Consider the following 22,822-nt stretch of genomic DNA (forward strand, 5'->3'; position numbering starts at 1 on the left):
AGTTGCGTTGGTTGTGGTGTTTCACTGAAGTAGTAGAAACCCTAAGACAGAGCCTCAATGACAAACTGTGCTCCAGTTTAGAACATGACACTCGCTGCCTGAGGAAGGACGGACTTTGTGGAAAGACCTGCTGGGTAAGGCAGCACTCTGGGCTGAAGGTGATACCTGAACCAGGTACTGGTAGTAATAAGCCAGCAGAGACAGGCATAGTGACACAGGACTACAACCCAGCAGGAGGATGAAGCAGGAAGAGATACACCAAGTTTGAGGAAAGCCTGGACCAAACAGCAAGTCACCCAAACCATCCAAGGCTACATAGCAAGGCTCCATTTCCAAAAACCAAAAGAGAAACTACAGCTAAGGACAGAATCAGCAGCTGGAAGTGGCCAAAGGTAATTCAAAAGTTTTGGTGCTTGGCTAGTTGGTGGACTGTATTATTCACTAAAACCAGAACCCCAAGGAGAGAAGATGAGATTTGGACCAAGGAGAGGACTGCATTCTTTCGGTGTCAGAACTGGGTCACCTCTGCTGAACATGCGTCGATGATTGGTACTATCCATGGGCCCGAGGTCCTAGAATCCCTCAATGAACCCAGTTCTGTTTTGGCTTCATTTAATCAGCAACCATCAAGCTTTTATCATGGCTTGGCATTGAGCAAGGTAACAAAAAGTGCATGTTTTGTTTGCCTTTAAGGAGACACAATTTTAGCTTGTCTTCTCAGAGCTCACCCTTTTACCAGAAGCAGTGAATATAAAATGGATGGCACTCGGGTTCTGACATGGGGCAGGGGTTAGATCCTAGTTAGGGACCTCAGCCAGGAAAATGCTGCAGTGAGCAGGTCAGTTGGTATGAGCGAGGTGGAGCTTTCCGTGTCAATGAGAATAGAAATGATAGACACGGCCTGGATCAGGCATCACGGTTGTAAAAGAGGGAGTACTTCAAGAGTCTCCCAGCTTACATGGCTGAGCTCTTATCACAAGACAACTGACATCACAGAGCACAGGCTTTGCAGGCAGGCTGACTTCACACAGCACAGGCTAGGTAGCCCTGTCTCTTCTATTTGCTGCCTTCCTTGCTCTCAGAAATTCACTTTTCATTATTTTAAAAATGTATTTTTACATTTTTTTTTTGTGATGAATGTTTTTCATGCAGGTATGTCTGTGTATTAGTTGGGTGTATGCCTGAAGCCCAAGGAGGTGGTGAGCGTCCATGCGGGTGCTAGGAATTGAATCTGGGATTTTTGGGACAGTGCTCTAACTACTGACTCAACTCTCCAGCCCCTTTTTTCCATTTTTTGGTGTTTCAAGACAGGATTTCTCTGTAGCTTTAGAGCCTGTCTTGGAACTAGTTCTTGTAGACCAGGCTGGCTTTGAACTCACAGAGATCCACCTGCCTCTGCCACCCAAGTGCTGGGATTAAAGGCGTGCGCCACCACCGCCTGGCTCCCTTTTCATTTTCTAACACCTTTCTGAGACACAGATCTCCACCATCTCAGGCAAACAATTGTGAACATTCAGCTTTTCTGTAGAAGAGAGCACACAAGTGCATCAAAGGGAGGGAGGAGATAGACACAACACAGCTCCATCACTATGCATGCCTTCTATGCCAGCCAGATTCCCTGGTCCCACGTGATTTCCTGGTGTGTGCTGGTCAGGGGTTGAGGGCAGTAATTCAAGCCACGTTAACACGGGTACAGCTGGAGGTCAAAGGCCAGACAAATCCTGTAATTCAAGTGGCCCTTAAAAGTACTGTGCAGCCTGGCGGTGGTGGCGCACGCCTTTAACCCCAGCACTCGGGAGACAGAGGCAGGCGGATCTCTATGAGTTCGAGGCCAGTCTGGTCTACAAGACTAGTTCCAGGACAGGCGCCAAAGCTACAGAGAAACCCTGTCTCGAAAAACAAAACAAAACAAAAAAAGTACTGTGCACCCCCAGTCATCTGCCTACGAAGGGGAAAGCCACACACAAGTAAATCCTGGAGGTAAACCAAGCTCCAGAAGAACAATTCCAATGTTTACAAGGATCTGTTATTTAATTACTTCCAACAAGACATTGTTTATAACCCACACCTCCAACCTGTCCCAGCTGGAGGGAGTGGAAGTGGCAACAATCACAACGGACTCTGCTAAGTTTCCACAAAGCATTGGTTTATTAGAAAGTTCCTTTCCCTCATTTTACAGCATATATATCTCTATCGTATGTGATAAAGTTAAATACAATCTGTTATGCTTGTAAGTAAGGATAGGTTATTTTGTTTTTCCTTTTTTTTTTCTGAAGTTTTAAAACTACTATTCTGGAAGTTAAAGAAAAAATTGCCTCCAGGAAAGCAGAGAGGCAGCCAGAGTATGGCTCAATCTACAACCTAACGGGAAGCAGCACAAATGTTAATACTGTTTTATTTCAATATTTACATGGGCTGAAAGCAAGGAAAATGAGTCCCTTCACTTCAAATCGATTTCATTTCTCCAGGGCCAGTTCTTCAAAGAGTGGTATTTCCGAATTAGGTGAAGATGGGCTCAAACAAGGGCCTCATTTGCTCAGCACTTGTTTCTCAGAAACTCAAAACCTCTTCCTCCTTCTGGGGATCTGAGAAGGCCATGAATAGAAAACCCTGGCCTAGGCAAGTAGGGCTTATCTTGTCAGCTGTCAGCTTAACCAGTCCCAGTTACAAGAAGAGCAAGCACTAACAGCAGAGGAGATGAGACCTGCATTACAAGCACCTTTGGGCCAGAGTGTTAACTAGGGCTGAGAGCCTGGGTGAAGGCAAGCGGGGAAGAGGGACTGATGCACTTCTGGTCAGTGTCACGGGAGAAAAGCAAAAGGAATCTCTACTGCTGAAATCGAGCTAGGCAGACGGCATACAACTGTGAAGCCAAAGACCTAAAAGTACCTATAAACGTGCTCACCTCCCAGCAAAAAGAGGAGAAAACTGTCCCAACTCTATTATCCTCTGGTCTACTTCTATTTTAGTTTCTAGCCAACCCAAAAGGCACATTAAAAAAATTGTCAGAGGGGGCTAAATACTAGGAAGGCAAATAGACTGTCTGGAAGAAGGTACCAAGGGAAACCAAGGGTCCCTCCTTCTTCCCAGACAATCACCGAGTGTCACTTCTTCCAGAGAATAAAGCTGCTGAATCACTCTTCCCCTCCTCCACTGAGTCAATTGTTTCTCTGTGTAACAAAGCCTGTCAGGGAGACCATTGCAACTGAGCATCCTTCTGATGCCTGCAGCTGTTTGCTGCCCATCAACTCAAAAATCCCAGTGCAGAATAAACCAATTACTGCAAATTATTTAACACTTGTCCCAGCAAAAACAAAACAAAAAACCAAAAAACAAAAACATTTTTATAGTTCATAACTTCAAAAAATACAGGAGCTTGATAAAATATACATGCTTAGTCACTTTTGTATCTAGCAGAAAACAAATACTTTATTAATTTTTTTAACCTTATAACCTTTAAAGTTTCTTAATTCAACTAGGGCAAACGTATTTACAGAAAGCCACCAGAACAAGGATCACTTAAAGAGCTGGATGTAAAAAATATTATTGCAGTATACTACAAATACGGAACCTTTTTAATATGGGCTACAAAAAGCAGCATTTACGTTTATAGAGTTCAGTGCAATTTTACATTAAAAAATCCTATAAATTAAGAAGAAAACATCAACATAACAGAAGAAAATATACCCTCCAGACATAAGCTCCTTTCTGGGAAGCACATGAGTGACTCTATGGTCCGCACAGCTTCTACTCATGATAGGATCTTCTTTTCTGGGATATGTAGATGCCTCTTCTGGGCTGAGGGGCATGAAGACAGTAGTGCCAAATGCGTGGCTCTGTTTGTAAGGAAAGTGGATCGAATTGCAGCCTGAGTTGCTTTTGGTTCTAGGTTAGACTCCCTCTTCTACCTCATCTGGGATAATGTCACGAAATGTTGTTCAAAGACACTGCCCAAAAGTGGTGGAGGGTCCACTGCTGAAGAGACAGCCTGGCATTGAGAAGGCCAGGCCAGATGGGCCCATGGCAAGTGCTTTGGTGACAACCCATTAGAGGAGGGAAATGTTTTAAATATACAGGAGGAAGAGCAGAGGACTACAAAGTAGAGGAGGAAGTATCTATGCTTGACAGTCTGCTGCAGAGGAGTGTGGGTAGCACTTACTGGCGTTCCCTAAGGTAGAAACACAGGAGGGAGAACGAATAGAAAGGGGGAAAATATCCCTGATAGTAAACCCAAAGCAAACCTCAAATCTAAATCCATCCCTGCAAGCCAAAACTCATTTCTTTGGCTGTCAAGACACTGCCCATTCCAGCTTTCACTTGCTGGTATAAATGGCTCAACACCCCCAAGGGAAGAATAGGTCACCTTCCCTGGCCCAACTTAAACTTAGTCCCAACTCAAGTACCATGGCTGGGAGGGTGCTGCAGGTCCTGACCTGAGAAGATGGGGTGAAGAAGAGGGTGAAGATGAAGGGCAGTGGCAGCTGCAGCAGCAGGCCGTGGCGCAAGCAGGGTGGGATAGAGGGCAGCATGTGGGACAGGATGGAAAGTGAAGGGTCCGGGATGGATGGCTGAAGCAGGAATTATATGGATAGGGTGACTAGCAAGAAAAGTGGCAGGGTGGCCAGGGATGATTGAGTGAGTGAGATGGGACAAGGAAATAGGAGTCAGATGGGGCTGGGGAATATGATGTACTTGGGCAAGTGGCTGGGGGTGAGGATGAGGGTGAATGCCAATGGCGGCGGCGGCAGCCGCAGCGTGATGCTGTAGAATGGCATGTTGGACAGTTGTGATGGAGGTGGCAGAGGCTGTGGCTGGCTGCTGAATGTGGATAGGTTGCAGGGCTGGTGTGGCTGGAGCCAGGGCTGCTGAGGTTGGAAAGGCCTTTACTTGTTTGGCCAGAAGCTGCTGCTGGATGTGCTGCTGTGCAGCCTGCTGGAGCTTGCTGTACTTCTCCATCTCCTCAGGGGTGAAGGTGATGGGCTGGCTTTCTAGAGGAGCCAAGGAAGCATCCTCAGTCCCATCTGTTGACTCAACACTAGGCTCTCCACTGGGAGCATAGCTGGGGAAGTGCTCAAGGTCTGGGGCTATAGGCAGCAAGCTGGATTCCACAGGGCCTGGTTGACTGCCACTATCCAGAGACTCCAGAGTATCCCCATCACTGGGGTCAGGGAGGTAGTTATGGGAGAGGGCTGGATCCCCAGGATAGCAGTCAGTGTGTGCTGCGGTACCTAGCGGAGCCACAGAGTGATCAGCAGTAGCTTCTTCAGACTTTGGCTCTTCTGGGGGAGGGTCTGATAAGGGACCAGCTGTTTCCTCTGAGGAGAACTGATGCCCAAATGGAGCATCACCACTCCCTGGGGACCCTTCTTCTGGCTCTGACTGTTCCTGCTCTTCACCCCTTTCCAATCCAGACTCTTCACATTTCTTACTGGGCTTCCGGGTAGCTGGGAGCTTCCCTATCAGTGGAAGGACAGGCTTATTACCAAGAGAAGGGGGGAGCTTAGGCCCAAAGTAACCTTGTGGGGGATTCTTGTACTTGAGCCCAGCCTTATTAGGGGTGGCCAGCACCTCCTCACACACATTGGGTTTCCTCTCCACTTTCCTGGACTGGATCTTCTCTAATAGCAGCCTGGCAGTGACAGAATTCTTATCTTCAGGACCGCAGTCACTTTCTGATCCCCTTCCTGTGCCAGTATTGCTATTCTGGGAGGGCAGGCCTGTTCCTTTACTGTCATCTCCTCTGCCATCTTCTTTCTTTCCAGGACCTTCTCCCCGACCTGATCGGTAATAGTGGGGAGACTGGGAGCGGTAGATCTTCGACCGAATGAAATCCCGACGGCCAGAGCGCCTCTCCTCTGGGCTCTCATGACCCCACGACCCTTTTCTGGAGCCTGATCTCTGGGAAGGGCTCCTGGTGCTACGGCTTCGGTCTCGGCTATAGCTCCGGCTTCGCTGCCAGCTGTGGGCTGTAGTGCTGCGACTTCTCTTGCTTCGACTCCGACTACAGCTACTGCTGCGGCTTCGGCCCCGGGATCTTGAGCGCTCCCTCGTATGACTCCGAGATCGGCTTCGGGACTGGCTGCAGCTGAGGCTATAGTCGTCATCGGATGATGAGTATTTGTGTCGTTTGCACCTGTGTTTGGAGCTGGCATAGTCTGAGTCATCTGAATCATGAGAGCGCTTTGAGTGCCTTCGGGACCGGTCACTGTAGTCACTGTAGCTATCATCAGAGTAACTGTGCTGCCTACTATAGCAGCTCTGGTCTGAAGAAGCATCAGAGCTGCTCGAGTAAGAACGCCTGGAGCAACGGTGTGGGGAAGGGCGACGGCCAGACCGAGAGCGGCTACGAGAATGCTCACTGCCTGAGTCTTCGTCTTCATCCTCCTCTTCTTCCCCCTCTTCCTCCTCCTCTTCCTCACTGTACTGGGATGGAGACTGCTGATGCAGCCTGTGAGAAGAGGCATCATCACTATCCTCATCCCCACTACTGGGTTGGCTCCGACGGCTGGAGCGGCTGCTACGTTTAGTGCCAGCTCTCCGCTGGCAAGATGAAGTTGGAGGTTCACCTTTGTGTTTCCTCCCACTGTGATCTTGGGAACTGCTACCACCTCCATCATCCTCTTTCTTGCTGCTGTTTCCTTCTTCAGCAGGAAGGGATCTCCGCTGGGAATCATCTTGGGTGCACCGGCGTCGTCTTGGTGGTGCAGGGCTACCACTCCCCGGCGGTTCTGGTTTGGGTCCTCGTTCAGAATCAGCTGGGGCTGATGACTTGTTCTTCTTTCGCTTTCGTTTTTTACGCTTCTTAGATTTCTCTCCACACTCTGCCTTAGAACTTTTCTCTTCCACATCGGCCTTGTGTTTCCGTTTATGCTTACTGGATTTTTTGTGTTTCTTTTTCTTTTTGTGTCTGTGGGACTTGCCTGATGGTTCTTTCTTGCTAAGATGGCTTCTTCCTGTGTCTCCAGTCTCTGACCCATGACCACCACCAGGCTCCTGCTTGTTCAGGCTGCTACAGGCAGCCCCTGAGACAGGTTCATCCATTCTGCCTTCTGAGGAGTGTTCTACATTCTGCTCCCCCTCCTTACTTTTATCCGGCTCTCTAGGATCAAGGCTCTGGAGACGATCCTTTGAGGAGCCTCCGTCATCTTTTGGTTTTTCTGTCCCTTTAGCCCTGGCATCTTTGTTTCTTGAAAGTTTAAAGTCAAAGTATAAAGGATTACAACTGTAGGAAACAGAGGGTTCTGCTTTGGTGAAGATTAATAGTTCTGATGGCCACTGGAGGGCAGTGCTTTCATCCTTGCTCAAAACTGGGAAGAACGGACCAGTGGGATGTTTGGGTCCTTGGCCTGCTGTTGCTGCTGAGGTGGCCTGCGAAACTTCTTTAGGATTGGATTCACGTGTCTGGCTCTCTGAAGTCTTCTGGCTCTCCATACTCTGCTCACCTATACCCTCTCCTGAGGCCTTCTTTGACTCAGATTTGTCTCCAGGCTCTGAAGGCTCAGCCAGAGCGGTTTCCTTTTGCGGAGGCTCAGAAACTTCACCAACTGCCTTTTCTACTCCTTGGTTTGCTGCTGCCTTAATGCAACCTTTAGGCTTAGGAGAGCTGCTTTTCTTGTTGTCTGGGGCATTCTTCGAGTGTGTACTATGATCGCCTTCCATTTGTTCACTGGCTCTCATAAACAGTAAGAAGGGAAAATTAGGTTTGACTTTGCAGTGCGCTGGGGGGATGTAGTGGTAATATTCTGGCTCTGTAGCTCCAGTTCCTTCTTCCCGCTTCATCCTTTTTAACTTGGACAGTGTTGAGGCAAGGGACCCTCCATCCGCAGGGTCTTCATCTTCTTTCTTCCCTTCAAGATTACTACTCCCATCAGTATCTCCCACCTTCTGCACCCCTTGGTCAGAACTCTTCTCATCAGTTTTTGCTCCATCTTCAGAGGTTCCTTCCTCTGCATGGTCCTTGAAAACGGATGCTATTGATTCAAGTTTGACAGGAGCCTTTTTGGCAAAGGAAAATGAAACTCCCAATTTTTGCAGTGGGGGCCCCAGAGTATTCTTAATGCCAAAGCTGATACCTTGGGAGGCTAACCCAGGAGTCTGTGCCAGTCCAGTGGTATTAGTGATCTGTACTGCAGTGAAAGAGCCCCCTTTATCCGTGGAGAATTCAGATCCAAGGCCACAAGAAGAAACAGCACTTGCACCACTGTTTGTTGATGACTCATCTTTATCCTCATCTCCACCATCTTCATCTACAGCCACCGTGGTTGGTCTGAACATGGGACCGCTTCCAGGCGCACTATATAGTGGTTCAGAAAGTGAAAAAATAACACATAGGGTTAGAGTTATATATTTTATCTTCTTCGTCCTCCCATTCATCATAGGTAGATCTCAAAGGTGCAGAGCAGTAGGTCCCTACCAATGTGATGCATGGAACTTGTTGAGCAGAGTTAGGCAAAGTTTCATTTGATTAAAGTAACATACTAAATTTCCAAGGCTAGTTAGGAATTGGCTCTTAAATTATCTGCCCTACAAAAAGGCTTATCTCATAACTCAAATTAAAAAAAAATTATTTTAATTTTATGTGCATTGGTGTTTTGCCTGCATGTATGTCTGTGTGAGGGTGCTCAATCCCCTGGAACTGGAGTTATAGATAGCTATGGGGTGCTGGGAATTGAACCTGGATCCGGATCCTCTGGAAGAGTAGCCAGTAATCTTAACCTCTGAGCCATCTCTCCAGGCTCTACAATTAAAATTCTTTTTCTTATGGCCAGGCGATGGTGGCGCACGCCTTTAATCAGCACTCGGGAGGCAGAGGCAGGCGGATCTCCGTGAGTTCGAGACCACCCTGGTCTACAGAGCTAGTTCCAGGACAGGCTCCAAAGCCACAGAGAAACCCTGTCTCGAAAAACCAAAAAAAAAAAAAAAAAAAAAAAATTCTTTTTATGGTTTGTGCGTGCGTGCGTGTCTGTATTGGGGTTAATCATGGGTAGGAACTGTCACCTTCAAGGTATGCCCTTCCCACCAAGCATGTCCATTTTAATCCTCTTGGGATGCTTTCTAGGACTTCTTCTTTTCTTTTCTTTTCTTTTTGTACTCTTTGTAGAACTAGCAGCAGCTTCAGGCTCCTCAGAAGAAAATTTCCTTTTCTTCTTGGGGATGATAGGGCTTGCTGCCTCTTCTGGTTCACTGGCCATTTCCTTTACCAATACCTTCAGTTTCTGTATCTGTTACCAAACTCTTTTCATTTTATTTTTATGTGTATATTTTGCTTTTATGTGTATGCTGTGAACCACATGTGTGCATCAGATGCCCTGGGATTAGAGTTATAGAAGATTGTGAGCCATGACGTAAGAGTTGGAAAGCGAATCCAGGTCCTATGGAAGAACATTTAGTGCTCTTAACCACTGAGCAACCTTCTTAGCCCCTTTACTTTGTTTTTTTGAGACAGGGTTTCTCTGTATAACAGTCCTGGCTGTCCTGGAACTTGCTGTGTAGACCAGGCTGGCACTGAACTCACAGAGATCCACTTGCTTTTGCTTTTCAAGTGCTTGTATTAAAGGCATGTGCCAGGCTGGAGAGATAGCTCAGTGGTTAAAAGCAATGACTGCTCTTCCAGAGGTCCTGAGTTCAATTCCCAGCAACCACGTGGTGGCTCACAACCACCTATAATGAGATCTGGTGCCCTCTTTTGGCCTACAGGCAGGAAACCGTATAAATAAATAAATAAATCTAAAAAAGAAAGGTGTGTGTCATCATATCCAACTATATGTTTCTTTTTAATGTAGTCCTTGTTACATTTTATTAGTTGTGTGTGTGCATGCATACAAGCCAAGGTACATGTGTGGCAGTCAGGACAACTTAGGGAAGTTGGTTCTCTCTGTCTACTTTATTGGTTCTGGGGACTGAATTCAAGTCTGCTCAGGCATCCTTCTGACCTCTTTTAATATTTTCATATCACAGCTTACTGGGTAAGTAAAGGCACAGAAAATAAATCCACAGGAACTATTATACTTTCTGGGCGCCCAGAACAATACCCCTGATGAGCAACCGTCCAGCTCCCACAACAGTACTACAGAAGAGCTTTAAAATCAGTTTTATTATATATCTTCCCCAAAATTTTCAGTGTTTGAGCTATATAGGCATTTCCTAAATTCTGAACTCAATAACTAAAGACACTTAGATAATTCACTAGCTATGAGTTGTTCTCAATTTGGGATTAAAAAAAACCCAGAGGCCATGGTATCTAGATTTTGCTGTACATGCTGTTGCTGTTCAAAGATGGAATCCAAGCAGATACAGAGAGTAAGACATATTTATATTGTGTTAAAGTCTACCTCACACCAACAAACAAACGATGCTGCTTGTCAGGGGGAGTGCCAAACCAGCAGCCTACATGATGACCATCTCTATTCTGTCATCTTTTAACTACTAAACTAAAAGTTGCTTTCTGAAGAAAAAGATGGTATAATGTGTCCTGAAACAGAAAGTGGTCTGATGTACATCTTTTGGGGAGATAGTCTTGGAACACACCCAAGAGAGAAATGTTTACTATATAAAGAGTTGCAAACTGGGCTGGTGAGATGGTTCAGTGGGAAAGGTTTGTCATGTAAGCCTAGTGACCTGAGTTTAATCATCTAAAGGGGAATGAAGAGAACAGATTCCAAAGAACTCTCCTGTCTTCCATATGCCCTGGTGTGTGTGTGTGTGTGTGTGTGTATGTGTCTATGGGCGTGTGCGCCCGCGCGCGCACACACACACAGCAAATAAAATTTAAAAATCCATCAGATAAAAAATTTCAATCATTTTATAGCTGGTTTAATTCAACATTAGAGCTCATGGTTTTTTTTCTTCCCAAATTCCCACTTATTTTCAGTATAGAAAAACAAAAACCAAGTGAACACAAAGCAGAAATCTGAAGTATAGGATAACACTAAACCAAGGGTGTGTAGGCGTGGTAGGACGGCAAAAGCAGACGTCCCTCCTTTGCAGAGTGACCCATTCACTTAGTTGCACACACGTCACATGCTAAGGCACTAAACTTGTGATGCTAAGAGTGGAAAGGTAAGAGTGGACAGGCTCTGTCTTAAAGAGATGCTCTATCACTGCCTGATGTCCAATAAACTGTTTTTTCTGTTTTTTTTTTTTTTTTGGTTTTTCGAGACAGGTTTTGGAGCCTGTCCTGGAACTAACTCTTGTAGACCAGGCTGGTCTTGAACTCACAGCGATCCGCCTGCCCCCCGAGTGCTGGGATTAAAGGCATGCGCCACCACCTCCCGGCTCCAATAAACTTTTTAAATAACAAAATTTGTTTATTTACTTTTAAGTTTTTAGTTTTTAAGACAATGGAATTCATTATATAGAGCTGGCTGTCCTGAAACTCACAAGAGTCTCACACTGTAGTCCAGGATGGCTTTAATCTAGCAGCAATTCTCTTGCCTCAGCCTCCTAAGTGCTAGAATTATAGGCATGAGCTGCCATATCAGTGTTTGAATTCCAATTTTAAATCTGTCAATTTAAACCTTGCGGATTCTATTTATTCACAAAACACTCTTGACATGAAATTTCCCTACCATTCAGCTTGTTTTCTTTGCTCTGCCAACTCGTGGAGCCTCCGAAGGGCTTTTTCTTGTTTCTTTTCATCTTTGCGGGACCTTGAAGAAACATTTCGGGCAAACTCTCTCTGCTTGAGATCTTTTAATCTCTGAGTTAACAGAAAGAAAGAAAGAGAGGGTGAGTGATTTTCAGTGGCATACAGCTGTGAAGGCCAAGCCTTTAAAATATTTACCTTTAACCACTGCTGGAACACTAGCGTGGGATGCACTATTATATTTATATGGTACCCAGAAACACAATGGCTAATTACTTTGAGGATGACACTTGGATATGGGCATTTGTAATCAGAACAGCAAGTCATTTGTCTTATTGTACAAAACAAAATGATTTCAGAAGAAACAGGCAAATTTTAGAGTATAAGGAAGAAAGAAGAGAGACCAATCACCTGCTCTTCCAGGATGCAGAACCAGACAAACAAATATGAGATACATTGTAGCAACACAGGCCGAAGTGAACAGAGAGGGGTTAGGCTGGTACAGAAAATTACCCAAGGTGTAAGAGCTAAAAAAGCAATGTACAGCTTACATGGGGGTAGGGGCTATCAAATTCAGAACAAACAGAAATACTTCCCCCCACCACAAAATAAAAAGTGTAGGTTTTGTTTGGTTTCAGCACTAACAGAGATTTCCTGTAACCATTAAAGTCGGGTGTGTGTGTGTGTGTGTGTTTTCCAACCATAGCATGCTCAAAACTCAGCCTGACCACTTTCACCCAGCCCGTCTGCTGAAATGAAAATAATTATGTAATTTTTCGTTCCTTCATAGCCCTGAGAGAAACACCAGGGAGAAGGAGACTACAGGAAAGATAAAGATTTTGTTACTTAAACTTCAAGTAACAGAATAGGTCTTTTGTTTCCAGATGCTACTGTGTAATTTTCCTCAAAACAAAAGAAACAAAAACTAAAGAAAGAAGTCTCATGAGACAGGCTGGTGACAGAGCATAGACGTACTCATCTGCAATGATGACAGTGCAACACAGTAATATAAAAAGTGAAGCGAGGCCTACCCATTAGCCTATGCTTCTTCAACAGCTTAGGAAAGGGAGTTGACCCAATATAAAGTGGACATTGCTTTAGAAAGGCATGGTGTTCAACAGATAGGAATTTTCTTACCTAATATTTATGAAATGTATTTCAAATCTTTTAAAATTGGGAGGGGGAAGGGAAGAAAAGACATACACACAAAAAAGATAAACAGCTAAAGACACTATAGAAAAAAACTCACTCTTGTGATCTGGGCTCCCAAATTAGAAGGATTTGCTTTCAAAACATCAGCTGAAAATGTCACATCACAAAGAGGGGAAAAAAAAGTAAAAAATAAACAAGAGTGGAAGAGAAAAAAATAAGGCAAGCATTACTACATAAGCTCTCAGTGAATCTACAAATGATTATACTGAACAATCAGGGACAAAACCATACACTCTACAAGGGCTGGGGAGAGGCAAAGAGCCTGAAAACACACGTGTGTACACACACAGACAGACATAGTAATCACATCTAGATAAATGAAACCATCTCTGTTTTTCTGTAATCATTTCCATTTACGCAACAGAAATGATCATGAACTTCAAGGAAAACTGTGCTGTCTAAAAGTAGTTTGTGCTCAGTTAGCCTTACTTTGGAGACCCTCAATTACCAACAGCTAACAAAGCTATTACTGCTGTAGGGCCTTCACATATTAAGATTTTTATAAACTCATCAATTTTTTTCCTCTTTGGTACTAAACTCCTTTTTAGCTTGAACTTATGGCCTCATAAAAAAACAGGCCACCTATATATCCCAGCCCTCTTTTATTTTTTAGAGGTTTCAGTAACTTGCCTGGATTCTCCTTAGTCTGTGGCCCAGGCAAGCCTTGAACTCCTACTGCAGCCTTCCAAATAGTTAGGACTACATGCCTGCACCACCAGAGTCAGTGAGGATCAACTATTCTAAGCAAATATAAATGCCAAGTTTGTCATATTGAGAAGGGGCAGAAAGGATCCGCTAGGACTATTACACCATTTTTTATGTATATATCTTTCTTCTTTCTAAACACCAGTGTTTAGAAGGTTCTCTTACCAAATCTAAAAATAATGTAATGTTTTTCCCCCACGTCTGCCATTCTTTCCCTTATACACCTCATTAAGTTCTACACTCAGTCATTTCTTCACTTACAAACATTTCATCACTTTTTTTTTTTAACTTACAAATATCTCATTAGTATTTTTGGAACGGGGCAGTTCAAGACAGGGTTTCTCTGAAGCAGCTCTGGCTGTCCTGGCATTCACTCTATAGACCAGGCTGGCCTTGAAGTCACTGAGATTCACCTGCCTCTGCCTCTGCCTCCCGAGTGCTGGGATTCAGTCACCATTCTGGCCACATTTCATCACTTTTAGCAGACATTTGTTGAACTGTAAGACATTGTTCAAAACAATGATCTCTTTTAACAACCCTGAATCCTTCAGATAAAGATTATGTTTTCTTCCTCCTCCTCTTTCGTTGGTTTCTGAAACAAAGTATCATTTAGCCCTGGCTGGCCTAGAACTCTCTGCCTCTTGAGTGCGGTTATTAAAAGGAGTGGGCCATCATGCTTGGTTCTATTCATTCTTGAAGGAACAGAACCAAGCCCACAACATTCTCAACAAAGTCTATTCAAAAGACCTGGCATAGGTATGAAGACAGACAGACACAGACACACAGACACACACGTTGTCAAGGAGACAAATCTAAATTGCAAGCTTCCTTCTACATAAAACCTACCTCGGCATTCTATAAAGTTCAGAAAATAGTCTTTCATCACCCTTACAAACTTCATAGTCAAGCCTGGAGTCTCAGGAAGAAACTAAAACTTCACAAGTCTAGCTATATCCAAGAAACAAGGTATAACCACCCCAAACCTAGCATGCAAAAAAGCTACCTTTAGATGGTGACATTCTCATGGAATGGAAAAACAAGGCTTTCTTTTAAACATTCATTCATTCATTCATTCATTCATTTATTATGCCTTTATGACCACAGGTCTTGGCAGGTCTTAGTGTCCTCCCTTTTCTCTATGGGGTCCCAGGGACTGGCTGTGTGGCAGCCCCTCATCTGCGCATTGGCTCCAAGATGTGGGTTAAGACTCCGGTTTTCCTTACCTGACTCTCTTTCCCACTTGAGGTCAAAGAATTCCCTTCACAAAGTCTCTGTTGGCCCCCCCCTCAAGAACCCAGAATAGCACTCTCCAGTGTCAGCACCTTGCCCTAGTTCTCATCTATGACGGTCAGACTCTGTTCTCAAAACAGCTGTTCCTGTCTTTCAGAAAGGAGCAAACATAACACTTCAGTCAGGAAGATGCAGGTCAACCCACTAATCCCAGTCAACTGAGTTTCCATCCCACAGCCTCAGCTGTCCTCTTACAAAAGTAGAGTGATGTATCAACAGGATTATGAGATTAAATGCCAAAATAACCCCTTTCCCTTCCAGTAGTTGAACCTTAGGCATCAGTCATGATGGATTAAGTGCTCTACAATTGAGTTGTGTTAGCAACCCTCTTTTTGCTTTTTGAGAAAGGGTCAAAACCAGGCTGGCTTTCAATTTAGTCATCATTTTGTCAGTCACAAAGAAGCATCTAGGAGGTCACATTGTTCATAGTGCTTTACTTTTGTTTACTTAAAAAGAAAGTATCTAGGCCAGGCGGTGGTGGCGCACACCTTTAATATCAGCACTGGGGAGGCAGAGGCAGGCGGATCTCTTTGAGTTCGAGGCCAACCTGGTCTACAAGAGCTAGTTCCAGGACAGGCTCCAAAGCCACAGAGGAACCCTGTCTCGAAAAACAAAAAACCAACCAAACAAAAAGTATCTATTCTTTTATTTTATATGTTTGTGCCTGTGTATGTGCACCATTTGTGTGCAGGAAAACTTGGAGGCCAGAAGAGGGTTCTGGGATTGGAGTTACATGTCGTCGTAAATTGCCTGATGTAGACGCTATAGAAAGCAAACCTGGGTCCTATGTAAAAGAAGCAGGTGCTTTAAGCACTGGGCTGTCTTGAGCCCCTTGTTTATTCTCATAATCAAATTAGCAGTGGACTGAACAGTACTGTCTATAGAAGGGGTCTGCTGAATAATCTGGGTTAATACTGGGTTTGTTGGGGGTAAGAGTGCTCAAAGCCCTGGGATTGGTCTTCAGCTTTGGGAAAAAAACAAACAAGCAAGCAAGCGTCTTTTGTTTTCCCTCAAATATAACTCAAAATATGTATGTATGTATGTATGTATGTATGTATGTGATATAGAGATGAATACTTTGCACTGGTGTGGATCTTGGTTTACTGATACAAATTTAAGGTCAATTTTGTTATATGTGTATTTCTGCTCTTGATTAAGGTATTGTGTTTGTGCAGCTCATTTAAAAATGTAATGTATAATTAAGAAATAAAGGTCAATAGATAGTCATCTATAATAGTCAAGCCTGTAGTCATGCTAGGTTTTCTAGATATATAAAGATATATTTATTTCAGTTAGATAGGTATTCTTCAAACCTTTTAAAGACTTACATAAGATGGCATTTAAAATGTTTTAAGAATTTAGAACTTTTCTGGCAGCACTAATCTACTTCAAGAGAAAGATGGGCATTGAAGAGGCTCCTCATGGAGTTTGTTAGCCATTCGGGCAAGAAACTGCTTTTTCTTGGAATGTTTGATATTATGCTGTATGAACTGGAGATGCAGGACCTACAGAGAAATAAACTTGCCTAAAGGTGAGATAGTCCATCAGGGTTCCTGTTTCATGAAGAGTCTGCAAGACATTCTGCAGGACACAGAAGAAAGTGACTGACAAATTGCCAATATAGGCAGACCTGTCTTTGAAATTTCCTGCTTCGTGGAAAAGTCTGCTAGATACTATGGGCCTGTAGGCTGAAGATGGGTGCCTGCAACATTACCGAAGACCTTTGGGTAACTGTTCAGGCAACAAGATGTCTCTGCAAGTTGCTTACAATGCACTTCCTGGTTACTTAGGTAATATAGCCTTCTGGAGTCTTTGATAAGAGTTGAAGAATAGTTATAATTATAGTTTTCCTTAGTTATGATAAAAGATAAAGTAGTTATAAATATTGTAACTGTAATTCTTGCTTGATACCTGTTTTGTTATATGTAATTTTAATATTTTAATATTAATATTTTTAATTTTTTAATATTTTTAATTTTTTAATATTTATTTATTTATTATGTATACAATATTCTGTCCGTGTGTATGTCTGCAGGCCAGAAGAGGGCACCAGACCTCATTACAGATGGTTGTGAGCCATCATGTGGTTGCTGGAAATTGAACTCAGGACCTTTGGAAGAGCAGGCAATGCTCTTAACCACTGAGCCATCTCTCCAGCCCCCATATGTAATTTTATTATGTTAAAGTTAAAACCTTCCTTTTCATTTAGACAGAAAAGGGGAGGTAATGTGGGATTCCCCTTTGTATGCTGTGAATACCATTCGATAATAATAATAATAATAATAATAAGCTGTTTTGGGCCTGTTGTAGCACAGAATAGGGCAAGGTGGGAATTCCAAGCAGGCAGAGTCAGAGACACCATGTAGTTGCTGGAGGAAAAATAGGCAAGCAGCCAGCTGAAAACTTGCCAGTAAACCAAGAGACTCGTAAAATACAGAATGGTGGAAATGGGTTAATTTATGATGTAGGAGCTAGTGAGAAATACGCTTAAGCTATTGACCAAACAGTATTGTAATTAACAATTTATGTGTGATTATTTTGGGTCTGGGTGGCCAGGAACAAACGAGCAGTCAATGATTACAGGTATGTATGTATGTTTGTTATACATGCATGCATGTATATATGTATTCTTTGAGACAGTGTTTCTCAATGAGCCCTAGATGTCCAGGAATGATCAGGCTGGCCTCAAACTCAGAGATCTGCCTGCCTCTGCCTCCTGAGTGCTGGGATTAAAGGCATATGCCATCATTGCCCAGATACTATTTTCCCTTTTATATGTATTTTTAAAACACACACATACACACACAAATAAAACCTTTGCCGGGCAGTGATGGTGTATGCCTTTAATCCCAGCACTCAGGAGGCAGAGGCAGGTGGATCTCTGAGAGTTCAAGAAGAGCCTGGTCTACAGAGTGAGTTCTAGGATAGCCAGTGCTACACAAAAAAAAAAAACCCTGTCTCGAAAAACAACAAAACTTTTGGGAGGTAGGATGGGAATTACTACCATTTGAAGGAAATGTCTTTTTTTAAAAAAAATTCTTGGCCAGGCAATGGTGGTGCATGCCTTTAATCCCAGCATTCAGGGGTCAGAGATAGGTAGATAGATCTGAATTTGAGGCCAGCTTGGTCTACAGAGTGAGTTCCAGGACAGCCAGGACTGTTATACAGAGAAACCCTGTCTTGAAAAACCAAAACCAAAATCAAACTAAAGCCGCCATGAGCTGCCCATGGGTGCACTCTGCATCTCTAAGATCAACCCAGTCTCAAGGGAAATCTCTTTAGAAAAACAAGAAGCCCAAAAAACAACCACTCCTTACTTCTATACAGAATTAAGCCAACAACAATGATAACACTAAAAAGGAACGTAATTCCTCATGTAACAGTATTGTGTTTTTTGAGGAGTGTTGATGCTTGGGATCTAACTCAAGATTGTGCATGCATTTGGCTGAATATAACATGTATTTAACTCCTGGCCTAAAGAGTCACTTAAATGTTTTATGTGTATGCATATGCATGCCTGAGTGTATTTGCACCAATTGCATGCAGAAGCCTGAGGAGGGCATAAGAAGTTATCATATTCAATGGAACTGAAGTTACAGATGGTTGTGAGCTGTCATGTGGGTGCTAGGAACTGAAGCTGGATCCTCTGCAAAAGCAGCAAGCATTCTTAACCACTAAGCCATTTCTCCAGCTCCTGAAAGGGTAATTTTTTTATAGCAAGTCACAGTAGCTATTGCCTGTAATCTCAGCATTTGAGAGATTAAGGCAGGGTTGTTCTGAGTTTGAGGCCAGCCTGAGCTATAAAACAAGACACGGCCAAAAAAAAAAAAAAAAAAAAAAGCAAAAACAAAAATCAAAAACAAAAAACCCAAGTAATTTCCTTTCTTTTGTAAATTTATTTATTTTATGTTCATTGATGTTTTCCCTGCATGTATGTCTATGTACGGGTGTTGAGTCCCCTGGAACTGGGGCTATAGACGTTTGTGAGTTGTCATGTGGGTGCTAGGAATTGAACCCAGATTCTCTGGAATAGCAGTCAATGCTCTCAACTGCTGAGCCATATTCTCTCTCCCGGTCAAAACAGTCTCACTATGTAGTCTTAGCTGACCTGGAAGGCACTATAAAGAACAGACTGGTCTTGTACTCACAGAGATCTACCACCTCTACCGTTCTACCAAGTCTGGTAAAATAGCAATTTTTATAAAGACACAGGCTTTCGTCAGTCAGTTTTCTAAAACTCAGATATTACCCAATGGGTTATTAGGCTTGGCTCATTTGCCACAGCATGCTCATATAAAATTCTCTTTGTGAACTGTATTTGTGTCCTTCTCTTAAATTCTAAAGAGGAGCACAATTTCACACAAAAATAAAGGAGCGATATACCTAAATGTCAGAAAAAAACAAGAGTTTTTGTGAGAAAACCAAGAAACTGCAGGTAGGTCTTCACTGCAAAATTCTTGTCAAGGATTGTACAAAGTCTGCATTGCACAAAAATCCAACATGGACCCCCAGCTAAGAGATACACAGTGAAACCACATGGATACACTGGATCATTTAAACGGACAGAAAAGCATGATTTAGCTCTAAAAATTATAAAGTTCTGGGCTGGAGAGATGGCACAGAGGTTAAGAGCACTGACTGCTCTTAGGGGGTCTTGAGTTCAATTCCCAGCAACCTATATGGTGGCTCATAACCATCTGTAATGAGATCTGGTGCCCTCTTCTGGCCTGCAGGCATACATGGAGGTTGAACACTGTGTACATAATAAATAAATATTTTAAAAAATTATAAAGTTCTGAAGAACTGAAAATAAGGTAGCTTATTTTGCTGAACTACTAAATCTTATTCACAGAAATTTAAGCCACATTCCTTAGCGAAAAATATTTTAATTGAAAAATAAAAATATTTTAAGAAAGAAACGAAGGGAGGGAGGGAGGGAAGGGAGGGAGGGAGGGAAGGAGGGAAGGAAGAAAGGGAAGGAAGAGGCCCAACAACTGAATGTTACATTAGCACTCAAAATGAAAGGTTCATGTATAGTGAGTTGTGTGTATCTATAGCCTGAGCTGCTTGGGTGGTAAGACAGGCTGCTCCCTAGAGTTCAGAAAAGGAAAGTAAAAGAACAAAGCGAGGGAAAGAAAGTGTAGGAACCTTAATGATGACCCAGTACTTGAAGACCAATTAAATTAATTGTAGTTTTTGGATTAAAGACTTTCTTCCTTTCTGGATATATCTGCTCTCATCTTCGTCAATCTGCAAACATTTCTTCTCCTCTCATATCAATAATCCTATATACCAAAACCCCAGGCCTCTTTCACCACTGTTCAATGTAACACAATGCAATTTAACAGTGACCACCTTCAGCCAAACTAAAGTAATCCCTCAAGTGTTTGGCCAGCGCACCTACTTCAATCTCCAGTGTTAGATGTCTCTAGAAAAGGACCATCCAGGATATTATCCAATGGTGCCAGGGAAATAATGTAGAAAGCCTCACATTTAACTGGATGAAATGGAACAGTGGCACCCCAGTTGAGAGACCATTATACTCCACTCCTCCAACGCAATAGGGGGACTCAACCTAGGGGCCTTACACAAGCCAGGCAAATTTTACCACTGAAATCCATGTATAGTTCAGTCTGTCCTGGAAGTCTGGCCTTCCTTTCAAAGGTGGGGACTTGTTAGGCTTATACCACCACACCTGGTTCAAAGCTCACCACAGCACCGCCACTTACAGACTGTTTGTTAGGGTGCTTTAGCCATCCAGATAAAACAGAACATGTTTAATCTTAGAATTACTATCACAGTGTATCACTGTGATAAATTTAAATTTACAGAGAAAAACAAGTTGAAACAGTGGAACAAGAACATGGTAAGCTGGTTTTTATTTGGGACTGTATGCCAAGATGAAGAACAATTAGAAATTGTAAGAAGAGGATATGTGGTTTATCTGCAATACTAGCTCCTGACACGTCTGCCATCAACTAGCTGTAAGAGCAGATGGTCCTCCTATAGACACTTTCCCAGAGCCAATGAGGTTATGATTACAGGGTAAGTAACCTACTCTCAGTAGGTGAAGGGACCAAAACATGCTCAGGTTTTAGAGACTAACCAAATGACTATATTATCTATTAGGCAAAACAGTTCCAAAGAAAATGGTACCCAGAGTGATAGACCACAAATACCACTGCATCAAAATCTCTGCGCCTCAGGGTCTACCTAGGTTCTACCATGTACTTCTCCCTTTACATTTCCTGTTTCTCACACTGTGATTGCTTGACAGGGAATAGTGTTGTTTAAATCAACATCTATGAAGCTTCAGACTTCAAAAAACCAAACCAAACCAAACCAAACCAAACCAAAAATAACACCTTGTGGTTTTCCATTTCTACCACCAATCACTTCATGGTTTTCTAGGGCAAACACTATAAACATAAAACAGACACAGAACATATTTACAGTGTAGAATCTAGACAATGTGCTATTTTCATTTACTTTTAGCCCTAGGATTATCTTCCCTCATCCAACTGGTTTTGATGAGTTTGTTCTGGCCACCTCCCCCATCCCCACTATAGAGAATTAAACGACAAACTGACAAACAAGTTTGAGTCAAAGAAACAAAACCCCCAAACAATCAGTAAACAGTGATGCCTCAAGAGCAAAGCAGCCACTCCAAACTTAAATGAAATTTTTATAAAGTCCAAAGAGATAATCATTCTTCTACCACCAAGGAATTTCTCAGAACACACTTTAATTCAGAGGCCAATTCATCTCTGAGCACTGGGTGAAAACCTTTTGGCTCTTTGGCAATACTAAGTATGGAAACAATCAACTACAGGTAGGTAATGCTGTCACAAATCCAGGCAGAGAGTAGAGAGGGTTAGGGAAACTATGTATTAGAAGGAGCCTCTACTCCACGTATTCAGATTAGTGAAATCACTGCTGGCTGTGATGGGCATGCTATTTCAAAGTTCAGGAAACTGCTATTTTATCCACAGCTGAATAGAACCAGACTAATGGCCCAGGTTCTCAGAGCATGCACAAGCGCAGGTGTTTTCACACTCAGGTTATTTTAGAGAAAGAAGCATGCTGGAAACACCCTTTTATCTGAGAGGAAAATGAAGGGAATATTGGAAATTGACTTAGAAAGACAAATCATGGAAGATCCAGCTATTGCCCACTGAAATGGTAAGGAAGTTGGTCCCAACCCTGGAGGTGTGGAGGCTGTTTCAGTGTGCCCAGTGTCAGTCAGAACTCTGGAACACAGGAAGGAAGCGAGTAGGGCTGAGTCACAACCTAAGTGTGTAAAGGAATCTGGCAAGTAACTTATGACTCACAAATATGGAGCCCACAGTTTTGGAGAGTGAGTGAGAGACACCAGCTACTTAGCTGTAATCAAGGTTTATTGAAATATAAACCCAATGTCATAGATAGCCCAAGATAAATCAAAGGTTGACTTAGTGAGCAGTTCTAGGTGTTTTGTTTTGTTTAAGAGGTGAGCCTTAAAGCATGGTGAGTTCATATATGTAATCCCAGCAGAGGGTTCAGAAGTTCAACTACACAGGCAGAAGTGTCTAATTAAACAACAACAGCAACAACAGAACAAACCAGTATCAATGAACCAAACAGAAACACAAAAGAGGTCTATTGCCATGCTGCTGGCCCAAAGTTTCTGCCTTAATAACTAGGTATATGCCACTGGACATGGCTTAAATTTTTTTCAGTTGAGAAAAAACTAACACCATGAAGACTAAGCCAAACAGACCTGAGATAATCTCCCTCTCACTGTATTATAAGGTGCCCTAGTGACACAAATAGAAGGTAAGATGCAGACATTCCAAGTAGATTAAAGAAAAAAGTGTTAAAGTAAGAGACTCTACTTTTTTGTTTGTTTGCAGTACTGAAGAGCAAACAGGGCTCTGAACACAACACTTGCGCTGGGCTACCCCTCCACCCAAGCGATCACTAGTAAGGCACTGCTACAGACTCACTCTGGGAAGAAGATCCCCTGTGGTCTGAATTTGAGGTTACATCTAT

The 22,822-nt window shown here is 43.0% G+C and overlaps 1 protein-coding gene across 5 annotated transcripts in view; it reads right to left on the reverse strand.

The window, feature by feature from the left end:
• Window positions 1-1,986: 1,986 nt before the first annotated feature.
• The window catches only part of Gpatch8 (G-patch domain containing 8), a 71,918-nt gene continuing 51,082 nt past the window's right edge, over window positions 1,987-22,822 (reverse strand). For all 5 annotated transcript variants that reach the window (XM_041635720.1, XM_041635721.1, XM_041635726.1 and 2 more), the window contains 2 exons: window positions 11,568-11,698; window positions 1,987-8,293 (listed from right to left, as the gene is read on the reverse strand). In XM_041635720.1, the coding sequence (XP_041491654.1) occupies window positions 4,396-8,293; window positions 11,568-11,698 (4,029 nt within the window). In that variant the 3' untranslated portion in view covers window positions 1,987-4,395. The remainder of the gene's footprint in view (window positions 8,294-11,567; window positions 11,699-22,822) is intronic.

Source organism: Microtus oregoni, unplaced genomic scaffold, assembly GCF_018167655.1.
Source record: "Microtus oregoni isolate MIOR12 unplaced genomic scaffold, Mior012 000048F_ref0000485, whole genome shotgun sequence".
NCBI lineage: Eukaryota > Metazoa > Chordata > Mammalia > Rodentia > Cricetidae > Microtus > Microtus oregoni.